The 11,878-nt window shown below is 43.7% G+C and overlaps 2 protein-coding genes across 3 annotated transcripts in view; one reads left to right on the top strand and one right to left on the bottom strand.

Moving 5' to 3' along the window:
- The window catches only part of LOC119430452 (ELAV-like protein 1), an 18,233-nt gene extending 15,418 nt beyond the window's left edge, over nucleotides 1–2,815 (top strand). The window contains exons 5-8 of one of the 2 annotated variants that reach the window (XM_037697859.1): nucleotides 863–966; nucleotides 1,396–1,549; nucleotides 1,718–1,943; nucleotides 2,069–2,815. In XM_037697859.1, the coding sequence (XP_037553787.1) occupies nucleotides 863–966; nucleotides 1,396–1,549; nucleotides 1,718–1,943; nucleotides 2,069–2,387 (803 nt within the window). In that variant the 3' untranslated portion in view covers nucleotides 2,388–2,815. The remainder of the gene's footprint in view (nucleotides 1–862; nucleotides 967–1,395; nucleotides 1,550–1,717; nucleotides 1,944–2,068) is intronic. The other variant, XM_037697860.1, reaches the window with a different exon arrangement.
- A 1,338-nt stretch (nucleotides 2,816–4,153) lies between these two features.
- pane1 (proliferation associated nuclear element) overlaps nucleotides 4,154–11,878 on the bottom strand; it is an 8,095-nt gene continuing 370 nt past the window's right edge. Inside the window, exons 2-6 of the mRNA XM_037697858.1 lie at nucleotides 8,783–8,859; nucleotides 6,485–6,577; nucleotides 6,061–6,140; nucleotides 5,805–5,896; nucleotides 4,154–4,488 (exon numbers count right to left, since the gene is read on the bottom strand). Coding sequence (XP_037553786.1) covers nucleotides 4,330–4,488; nucleotides 5,805–5,896; nucleotides 6,061–6,140; nucleotides 6,485–6,577; nucleotides 8,783–8,859 — 501 coding nt within the window. The 3' untranslated portion in view covers nucleotides 4,154–4,329. The remainder of the gene's footprint in view (nucleotides 4,489–5,804; nucleotides 5,897–6,060; nucleotides 6,141–6,484; nucleotides 6,578–8,782; nucleotides 8,860–11,878) is intronic.

Raw genomic sequence — 11,878 nt, 5'->3', positions numbered from 1 at the left:
AGAGGAGGAGCAGGAGAGGGGGAGCATGAGAGGAGGAGCAGGAGAGGGGGAGCAGGAGAGGGAAGGAAAGCATCAGTCTTGCTCCAGGGCGAGTGAGGAGGAAAAAGCAAAGTTGAAGTTTGTTGCAGGAGGAGTCGGTGATCAAGGACTTCCTGGTTGGCTGCTCTGTTGTTTTTGAACCAGCCGTGTTACCGGCACCGTTCAGAAAAAAACATTTACTGCATCTGTGTGTTACAGGTACGCATTGTAGCATTCTGTGGTTCATTGTGGTTGACTGTTGGTCACATGACCTCAGAGGGATTGTGGGTAAAATGTTCATTGTTAATCTTTTCAGTTCTCTGTTTAGAATTGTTGTTTTAGTGATTAGTCTGTTCCTGTTAGACTAGTTTGTGTTAGTCCATTCAGCAGAGTAACCATGAGTGAGGGAGGCGGTTGTCATGACGACCTGTGACTCTTCATCAGTTAGTGAAACTCCATCTGGTGGTTGATTCTTGATCTACAAGAGCTGCACATCTGTCAGCAGCTGTGCTGCCACTTGTTACAGCGTGCACACCTGCGGCTCACAGATGTACGAATTTTTTTTAAAAATTTTTAGTGTGTGCACGTTATACTCAGGTGCGCGCTAAAAGTCCAGAAATTACGGTAATTAATTCAGATAAGCTAACCTGGATGTGTTGAACGAACAGAGGAGGAGGTGAAGACGTGAGTTTTCTGGGGTTGTTCAGAATTATAACTTTTATTTTTTTCAACACTGTGAAACTGCCGTGACGTGACCTGTGCTCAGTTTTGTTTCTTCAGAACGTGATGCTTTCACAGACAGTTTTGTTGTGTTATTTTGTTGTTTTCCTTTGTGTTTCTCTAGGCCACAGTTTAGGTTACGGCTTTGTTAACTTTGTTAACCATAATGATGCAGAGAGGGCAATCAGTACCCTCAATGGCCTGAGGCTACAGTCTAAAACTATCAAGGTAACGTGCCACAGGTGCTCTTTGACTTTCTGTTTCACCTGATAGATGTGTTATGTTCCCCGGACAGTAGGAGGCGCTCTCACCTGCAAACTGTCTGATGGATGAAGGTAGTTTAAAACCTCTGCTGTCATGCTTTTGTTTTATTCTGAAACATGCTCTGAATCTGTGCCATGTGCTTTCTTTTAAACAATTAATGCGCTTTTATTTTGAAAAAACGGTCAGAGCCTGTTTTAATGATTTCTTTTTTTTAGTTTGTTTTAAATAAATCTGGGTAAATGTTAACCTGTTGATAATTTTTTTAAAATATCCTGTTTTTTCTTTGAAGACTAAATACAACTGTGTATTTTTTTTAATGTAAGATTCTTTTCAGTGTTTAATTTTTTTCTTGTGAAGACGATATTTTGAAACACTTCCGTTTCCTTCCTGTAGGTTTCGTTTGCTCGACCGAGTTCGGACATGATCAAAGACGCTAATCTCTACATCAGCGGCTTGCCCAGGACCCTGAGTCAGCAGGACCTCGAAGACATGTTTGCTCCTTTCGGACGCATCATAAACTCCAGAGTTCTGGTGGACCAGGCTTCTGGTAATGCTGAGTCATGTGACCACGCCGTGGCGTGCTCAGTCATGTGACCACGCCGTGGCGTGGACGTCCATACTTGTTGTGTTTGGTCGTAGAGCTCGAGCATGTCGGGTTACTCCATGTTGGTGAAAGTGTGGCGGTAACTGATCTCGTCATGTGATTGGTGTTCAGGACTCTCTCGGGGCGTGGCCTTCATCCGTTATGACAAGAGGGCCGAGGCCGAGGCCGCCATCAGACACCTGAATGGAAACATGGCGCCCGGCAGCTCTGAGGCCATCACTGTCAAGTTTGCTGCCAACCCCAATCAGGGCAAGAACTCTGTGATGATGGCACAGACGTACCACGGCCAGTCACGACGCTTCGGGGGTCCAGTTCATCACCAGGCGCAGAGGTTCAGGTGAGAGCAGCAAAGTAATCAGATTACTGAATTTAGCACACTGAGACGCAGCGCCCTGATTGGCTGTTGGTGATGAGGTCACCTCACTGATCAGATGAGCTGTCTGACTTCCTGTTTGGTTCCAGGTTTTCTCCGATGAGCGTTGACCACATGGGTGGAGGGGGCGGAGCCTCTGGGAGCCCGTCCTCTGGTTGGTGCATCTTCATCTATAACTTGGGTCAGGAGGCAGACGAGGCCATGCTGTGGCAGATGTTCGGGCCGTTCGGCGCCGTCGTCAACGTGAAAGTGATCCGAGACTTCAACACCAACAAGTGCAAAGGCTTCGGCTTCGTTAGCATGGCGAACTACGAGGAGGCGGCCATGGCGATCCACAGCCTGAACGGGTACCGGCTGGGGGACAAAGTCCTGCAGGTGTCCTTCAAGACCAGTAAAGGACACAAGTAAAGGGGGTGGAGCTAAGCTCGCCGATGTAGTTTGTCAGTTCAAGTTTTTCAATTTGAGTAGTTTAGATATTTTTTCCCAGCATGCAGTTCTTCTTATTTTGAGGTGTAACTTCTCTGAGCCAGATGTTCTGTCCTGAAGCTGCAGGGTGATTGACAGCTGTAACTCGGTGATTGACAGCTGATGGTGCGGGACAGTTTCTGCTTCAGTTTGTATTTTTTTCAGTGTTTTTTATGTGCAAACATCAGACGTCTTTTATCGTTTGTTTCTCACCTGTACAGGTGTCTAACATGCTCCTCGTATTAAATATCTACATTTCTGCATAGCTCGTCGTCATTCTGTCTGATGATTGACAGCTGTCAGACAGAAAATGTTGATGTTTGTCCGTGTACAAATAACTTAAAAGAATTAAACACACCTGAACTGATGTCTGGTACTCACTTGTATTTTTTTACTAAATGTTTTTTTATTGTAACTTTAGTGATGTCGAACTGCTTCTTTAATAAATCTGTTCAAAGAATTTAATGATTTTTAAAAAGCTTGTTTTGTTCTAGATGTCCGAGTTTAAAGTGACACGATTATTAAAACGGGTGAAGTTCAGCCGGTGTCTGATGGGACTTCCATGTTTGGGGTGCAGTTCGTTAAAGATCTCGTTTGCCAGTTCGATACTTTACTGGGCCGTGAAACTTTATTATAAACTATTAAAACATGTTGGTTGTTCTGAATCAGCCGAACGTCGATTGAAACGAGTATCTGATTTACAGAAGGAAGTGAAGACATGACATCACACAACACTTTGAGGAACCTAGAGGTCCACCGAGGAACAGCTGAAGACACGTAGAGAAGTTGGGGCCCAGAACTGGACGTGATAGAAAGAACTCGTGGATGGACTCTGCTCCGTGTACAAGTATCATGAAAACTAAATGTGTTCGGGCAGAGCTGCTGGTCATACATCAAACACCTCTTCCTCCCCCCATCCATCATCTTCCTCTTGTTCTGGACTCGGGGGCAGCATCAGAGCAGGGAGGTCCAGACACTCCACAGCCTCTTCCAATTCTTCTGGGAGGACCTCAAGGTGTTTACAGACCAACGGAGACGTCTCTCCAGCGTGTCCGGGTCTCCTCCCAGTAGCACATGCCTGAAACACCTCCCTAGGGAGGTGTCCAGGGAGCCTCCTTACCAGATGAACCACCTCAACTGTCTCCTCTGGATGTGGAGGAGCAGTGGTTCTACTCTGAGTCTCTCCTGATAACTGAACTTCTCCCCCTGTCTCTGAGGGAGAGTCCAGCTCTGCAGAGGAAACTCATTTCAACCTCCTGGATCCACGATCTCATTCTTTCAGTCTCTACAGAGTTCATGACCAGAGGTGAGGGGAGGAACGTAGACCGACCAGTAAACAGAGAGCTTTGTCTTACAGCTCAGCTCCCTCTTCACCACAACGGACCGGCACAGTCCACAACACTGCAGATGCTGCACCGATCCATCTGTCAATCTCACGCTCTATTCTTCCCTCACTCATGAACAAAACCCAGAGATACTTGAACTCCTCCACTTGAGGCAGAACCTCACCCTCGACCTGGAGGTGCTGGTTCTCATCCCAGCTGCGAACTGCTCCAGTGAGCGCTGAAGATCCCGTCACGATGACAGAAACTCTTTGGACACCCCCCCCACACACACACACACGTTTTATTCTTGCTGCTCTTCAAACGTTCATAAACTGGTTCTAGTTTAAAACTATTAACTACATGAGAGAACATGTTCAGTCCTGATTATATATTTTATTTTTTCTCTGAACACCACGTGTGGTTCCTAAAAGTACACCGTCTAACGTTTTGAAGTGACACGATCAAATAAGCATTTACAAAAATAACAAAGATCAAAAGGAAGAGAAGACATTATTACAAATAAATATGAAGAGGAAAAACCCAGAGCACAACAACAAGGTTTAAAGGAGCTGGTCAAAGCTTGGCTGGTCCATGTCAGGTGGCAGAGTGCACCTGGTCAGGTTGGACAGGTGCAGAGCGGTCGTCATGGGAACGAGGCCGGCTGATACCTTCAGGATGGTGAGAAGGCGCTCGGCTGCACTGACGACACCCTCAGACGTCTGGAGACCAAGAACAGACGGGACTGATGTTAAAGACTGAAACTGATGACAGCCACGTGCACTGTTCACTGGTTCTAAAGCTGGGGGGGTCAGAACCCCACTGGGGGTCCTGAGGGTCCACAGGTGAGCTCAAGAAACCCAAGGAAACATTAAAATGTATCTAAGGTCACATTTTTACAAATATTGTTACAGAAATGTATAAAAACAGTTTGTGTTGTCGTCATGTCCACATTTAATAAAGTTTTTTTTTTTTTTTTATCAAAGATTGAACCAACAAGCAGAACTAGTAAAGGAGGCCATCTTTGTGAAAAGAAACCGTCCATCATTAAATAGGGGCGGAGCCTCCAGGTTCAACTGTCCCCCTCTTACAATGCTGTGATTGCTAGTATCACTCAGCCCTCTGTGAACAGTAAACAGCCATCAGGTGCTAATGATCCATTGTTAGGCTGATGGTCCTTCTTGAGCATGTGATCAGCTGGTTCTGGTTGTCAGCAGCAAACTGGTTGATCCACTCTGAGAAGGTGCTATTTAAGAGACTGAGCTGAATACAGCACCTCAGACTGAGGAAGTCTCTCGGATGAGAGACGAAACGTTTCTACATTTTTTTGTTGTTTTGCTTTGTTTTGTTTTTTTGAATGTCCAGAGGACCAGATTTAACTTTTTTAGACTCTTCTGTCTACCACCCTCAGGCAGACGATGCAGGAGTCTGTCATCGCGTACAAAAAGACTAAAGGACAGTTAATGTCCACAAACTGTCAGAGTACTGAACTACTGACAACAGCTGCACCGTCACATCTGTGACAACTGACATGTTTACTGCTGCTGCACTATGTGGCTGTATCCATGTCGTATACGTCATATATGATGTATGTCACTACCATAATTCATCTCGTGCTACTCCCTAACTGTGCAATAACCTGTGTAGTTTATATCCTGATGCATGCTCAGTGTGTAGTTGTGTAGTTTATGTTAGTTAAGTGCCGTATACAGGAGTCCCTCGTTTATCGTGGGGTGAAGTAGCGAGGGACATCATGTACATTTTTATTATATTTCTACCTGGAAATACTTTTTTTACTAATGCATCCTACTTGCACCGTTATATTCTACCTTGTTGTTGTTTAATATATTTCTTTTAGACCTTTTGAGCATTGTATTTCTTTTTCACTTTATGGTACTTTATTGCACGCTTTAATAGTTCTTGTTTTTCCTTAGACAGTCGAATCGGTTCTTCTCATCCTGGACATTTCACTGCATGGTTGACCCTGTGTTGACCTGCATGTGAGAAATAAAACAAGGCAACAGTTTGGAAGACAAACCTGATCGTCTGCAAACAGCAGAGGGCAGCGGAGCGAGGCGGCCATCTTTCTGAGAGCGTCCAGACGCTCGGCAGGGGCCGAGGCGCTACGAGCTGCCACAGAAAACCACACAGGTGTGCATGAGTTGGTGCTCATCTTCATCAGAACTGATGTCTTACTTTATCAAACCATAAAATCTGTTCCATTTACTCTCAGCTTCTGCTTTCATGCAGAAAAAGCTTAAAACTCAGTGGAAATAATGAACCTGTTGTCGTACCACGAGTCACCATGAAGCAGACTTTCCCCAGGAAGTATCCAGGGTCCAGATATTTCACAGAAGCTTCTGCAGACTGAAAACTAGCAGAAAAAACAGTTACAGGTTTTACCAGTGGGAGTGACATCATGCACGAGCACTGGTCTCTGCGTCCCCTGGGACACCAGCGCTCCGTTTAACTCAGAGTGAAAGTTGAAGTTCAGCTTCATCCGTTTGAAGTAGAGCCACAGACGGAGCAGGAAACACTGACGCTGCACGGATCACAGGATGTCGTGTGCACACCAGCTCTACGGGGCTTTATACCCGGATTATCCTGACGTTTTTATTTAACGTTGGTCTGGGCTCTACAAAAAGCAGAACTTGATCCCAGTGAAACCACAGCATGAGAGCGGTACCTGTTCAGGTGGAGAAGGAACGACGTTCTCACCTGAGCTCCGAGGTCAGGTCGATGATGAACACCACCAGCTCGATCCTTGGACGGCTCTCGTCCACGGGCACAGGGAGACTCTTGGCCAGTCTCCTGCCAGGGACAGGGACAGTCGGGTTTTTAGTCACAAAGTGTGCCGTGCTTGAAATGTGCAGTAAAATAATCAAACAACTCAAAGTTGAACCGAAGATTCACCACGACTGTTTATCAACGTATAAACCAGGTTTATAAGTTCCTCGTACTCGCTCTCATTCACACACATGTAATCTGATTACTACGGCGGACTTTCATTCCTCTTCTTTCACCTCTCCAAGTTCTCTTCCACCTGTTCCCTGTTCTCACCATAGATCACAATATCATCTGCAAACTAGAAATTTCAGAAAAAAGCAAATGTTATTTTATAAACCTTTACAGATATTTGATATAACAGTTATCCCTGCAGAAGTATAATGAGCACTTCCTGTCCTGGATGAAGCACTACAGCTGTTTCTACGTTATTATTATGTTCAGGTCTCTCTTTAAATGAGTCCAACATGTCCTGTACCAGTCCAACATACTTCTCTGCCACTCCAGATGTCCTCATGTAACACCACACCTCCTCCCTCGGCACTCTGTCAGACGTTTTTTTCTAAATCCACAAAGACACAATGGAGTTCTTTCTGACCCTTTCTGTTCTTCTCCATCATCATCCTCAAAGCAAAGATGGATCTGAGGTGCTCTTTCTTGGCATGAAACCATCCTGCTGCTCACAGATACATCTCTCGTCTAACTTCCACAACTCTCTCCCAGATCTTCATCGTGTGACTCATCATCTTAATTCCCCTGTAGTTGCTACAACTCTGTACATCACCTTGTTCTTAAAAATGGCCACCAGAACTTCTTCTCTATTCCTCAGGGATTTTCTCACCCTCAAATATGCCATTGAATGTTTGAGTCAAAAACCTCACTACCATCTCTCCAACACATTTCCAAACCTCCACTGGTCATCAGGTCCTACTGCCTTCACCTGCTTCATTCTTTTCAGAGCTTTCTGGACTTCACCCTCACTGATCTTTCCCACTTCCTGGTCCACAGTTTCTATGACCTCTACTCTTCTTTCTCTTTCATTCATTAGCTCCTCAAAGTACTCCTTCCATCTTCCCGTCACTCTCCTCACTTGTTAGAACATTACCATTCCTATCTTTAACAAGCCTAACCTGCTGCACATCCTTTCCAGCCTGATCCCTCTGTCTCACCAATCGGTACAAGTCCTTCTCACCCCCTTTAGTGTCCAGTCTCCCATACAGCTCATCGTACACCTTCAGCTTTGCCTTAGCTACCTCCGTCTTTGCTCTACATCCCATCTCATTATCTTCCTGTCTCCTCTCTTCAGTCCTCTCTCTGTCATATTTCTTCTTGACTAATCTCTTTCTTTGAACATCTTCCTGCACTTCACTATTCCACCACCAGGTTTCCTGATCATCCATTCTCTGTCCAGGTGACACACCAAGTACCTTCCTACCTGTCTCTCTAATTACTGTTGCTGTAGTAGTCCAGTCATCTGGAAGCTCTTTCTTACCACCCAGAGCCTTTAACAGCTCCTCTCTGAATTTATCACAACATTCTTCCTTCTTCATCTTCCACCATTTGGTCTTCTTCTCTGATTTCACTCTTTTTCTCTTCTTCACAACAACAGTCATTCTACACACAACCATCCGATGCTGTCTGGCCACGCTCTCCCCTGCCACAACCTTACAGTCTCCAATCTCCCTCAGGTTTCCTCTTCTACACAGAATGTAGTTGACCTGTGTACTCCTTCCTCCACTCTTATAGGTCACTCTATGCTCCTCCCTCTTTTGGAAACAGGTGTTGACTACAGCCATTTCCATTCTCTTGGTGAAATCCACCACCATCTGTCCTTCCTGGTTTCTTTCCTTGACACCAAACCTACCCATCACTTCCAGTTTGCACGTTGTGGCTATCACAACATAAAATAACATTAAAAAAATTAAAAATATGTTTGTGTATAAACGTCAATAAAAAAGTCGGGATAAAGGAGCAAAAGTGTTGAATGCCAACGTAGAACATCGGAAAAAGCTACGAATGTTGTTGGGCATGTGGACAGATTTTTACACATGCACATTTGTAACTGTGAAATGTTAATGAAGCTAAACCCTAAATTTATTTAAGAACACACCATTTCCTCCTTTTCCTGTCCTATAACTTCACACTATAGAAGGACAATGTCTTCTGATGTTTGGTCTGGTGCAACAGACTGTGACCTTCTGAAGTTTGCAGCATGAGGACAGCATTACTCACACATTCACAGTGACGTGGGTCTCCTTCACCAAAACTTCTGCTAAACTCTGCTGGAACTGCTCCTCGTTCTCCACCAACTGCACAGAAACACACCAGGTCAGCTTCACGTGCTACCACACAAAGTTCAACTTTCTTCATCGTCATGCGCATCACACGTGGTACATGAGGTGGAACCAACCACACTTTACATACAAATTATTATTGTCTTTTATTATTTATTAAGTTTATTATCAGGGACTGACACACATTAACAGACAAACTGAATCAAGCAGCGGTCCCATGTTTGTATCATGGTGCTTTTAGTGCGAGCTCATTTGCAGCGCTTGTCCCTCGAAGTGTTTTTATAAACAAAGATAAGAAACTACTAGGAATGGTAATAAAAGAGTAAACTAATAATACACATGAAACATGGATTAAAACCTAATCTAATACAGTAAGTGTGAATGCACGCTGTTGTTGACACAGCCAGAGTTAGTTTTTTAAACTTATTGAAGCTGGTCACAGATTTTAAAGTGACAGGGAGTGAGGAACAAACTGTGGATCCTCTCACAGAGAACTTTGAGGACAAGAGGTTCTAGGAAGAGGAACCTTACAGCCGCTCTGGTAGATCTGCTGCAGCCCTGCAGTTTCTGCATCATCCATTCATGGTTCGGGTGCAAGTCCATGTAAGCATCTGAAGATCCATTTAAAAAACTGTAATTTATAAAATTGGAAAATTCTAGAATAGTGAACTTATGTAAAATATTACAGTGATGAAATCTGATGGGCTTTAGGTGTAAAACCTTCAAGGTGGACTGTAGAGACTTTCCAGTGGTTGAAGAGCAGTTTGGTGAGTCTGTGACCAGACGGCAGCTCCACAAGACAAAATTATTACTAAATATTTTTCCTGATACTTGTTCAATCCTGTTGATTTGAATATGCAAAGACTGTGATGGAGCTTTCTTTATTGAAAAGAAAACACACTTCTTTTTTTGTGTGTTAAACGTTAAGCAGGAGTTATTCAGCCACGCTGATATTGTCTGTAAGCCGTTCTTCTGTTTTTCACTGACTACGACACTTTTACCTGACGTGTGAATGATAGCATCGTCAGCATACATTTGCAAACTAACTTCAGGACAAATTTCAGGAAGATTATTAATATACAGGCTGAAAAGGATGGGGCCTAAGATAGTTCCTTGAGGGATCACCGTTTCAATTTTGAGAAAAGAAGATTTACAATTATTGATGGCAGCAGTGCCGCCTCAAGCAGCACTATATAAGATATATTCACACAAATCCACTCACCAGACTCATGTTCAGGCTGCTGTTTAATACATGAATTATTTTACATTATTAGTGTTTAGCGTATATCTTAGATCATTATTTACGGTTTCTTTTTACACTTTATATTTTTTTGCTATTTCAGTCAGTCAGCCTCCCCACCATCACAGACATCTACACTTCCAGATGCAGGAAGAGGGCCACCTGCATCATGAAGGACCACACTCACCCAGCATGCACACTTTTTGTCCCACTCCCCTCAGGAAGGAGGTTGAGGAGCATTAAGTGTAGAACCACTAGACTGAGGAACAGCTTCTACCCTGAGGCTGTTAGACTCATGAATCTCTAACCAGAATAATCACATCATGTTGCTGCTGATCTGTTTCATGTTGCTGCTGATCTGTTTCAATGTTGCTGCTGATCTGTTTCAATGTTGATGGGTTCATGCGTGCACATCTGCTCACAGACTCAAGTTCATGTTTGTGCTGATATTCAATGTTTTATGTTATGAGTGCTTAGTGTATATTTAGTTGATGTTTTTCTTAGTTCATATCTTAGATGTTATTACTGTTTTTCTTATACATTTTATTGTTGGATGTAACTGGGACCCTGTGTACATAATTTCGCTCCACCACATGTACCACATGAGGTGCGAATGACAAAGAAACTTGAACAGTAGCTCAGTTCATAGAGCTGTTGCCTCTCAGTAAGGTTGCCGGATCAAATCCCAGCAGGGGCCTTTCTGGGTGGAGTTTGCATGTTGTCTCTGTGCTGTGTGGGTTTTCTCCAGGTACTCCAGTTTCCTCCCACAGACCAACAACATGCATGTTAGGTTGATTGGTAACTCTAAATTGTCCCTAGGTGAGAGAGTGAATGGTTGTTTGTCCAGGTGTCCCTGTGATGGACTGGAGACCTGTCCAGGTGTCCCTGTGATGGACTGGAGACCTGTCCAGGTGTCCCCTGCCTCTACTACTGCTAGATATGGGCACCAGTGACCCAGAAAGGAAGAAGCGGGTAAAGATAATGGTTAGATGTGTTTTCATTTTAATACTGGGCTGACGCTACCAAAAAAAAAAAAAGGATCAATATTGCAACATTTTCTACTTTATTTCAGCCAAAGGCAGTTGCTATTTGAAAATGTGAGAAATATAATCATGAAATTTCCTGCCACAGATGCAGTGTAGAAGAACAAATGAACATTATTATTTATTTAAGTGATTCTTCTCAGTTTCTATATTTTAATGTGCAACCAAAACAGAAAAGTCTGTAACAATAAGATCAGCTAGACATTTCTCACAAGATATGCAAATAAAACTTAGCCCGTACTCGTTTAAATGTCGGAAACGTGTTTTTTTATTTTGCGTCTTTCCAATTCATTCCTTCAACTCCTCCCACGTCACGTCGTCAGTGCAGTTACAGCGTGCGCGCTCAGGACATCATTACCTGCAGCGTCCCCTCAGTGCAGACTGAACTTGGCAAAAAGGCCTTTTCTTACTCAGCTCCTCACCTGGAACAGCTCGCAACAGGAAGTGAAGTTGTCCACCTTGATGTCAATGATGACAATTGACATTTGGTGTCAACAGAAAAATCAAAGTAAATATGTTCTTGTTTTTCACCGTTTTATACACGACTCTCTTATTTTAACTGCATTAGTATTGTTGTCATTGTTGTCTGGACTTTATATGATCTGTCTGGAACAGGTCTCTCTTTAAACGAGTCCTCGTGGCTCAATGACACTAACCTGTAGAAATAAAGGCTGAATAAAAAAGTTAGCATTAGCTGTGGATCAGCTGTTAGCATTAGCTGTGGATCTGCTGTTAGCATTAGCTGTGGATC

The sequence above is a fragment of the Nematolebias whitei genome, chromosome 3, assembly GCF_014905685.2.
Source record: "Nematolebias whitei isolate Nwh7 chromosome 3, NemWhi1, whole genome shotgun sequence".
Lineage (NCBI taxonomy): Eukaryota > Metazoa > Chordata > Actinopteri > Cyprinodontiformes > Rivulidae > Nematolebias > Nematolebias whitei.
The sequence above is the reverse complement of the archived record's forward strand: the minus strand, read 5'-3'. Positions and strand labels throughout refer to the sequence as shown.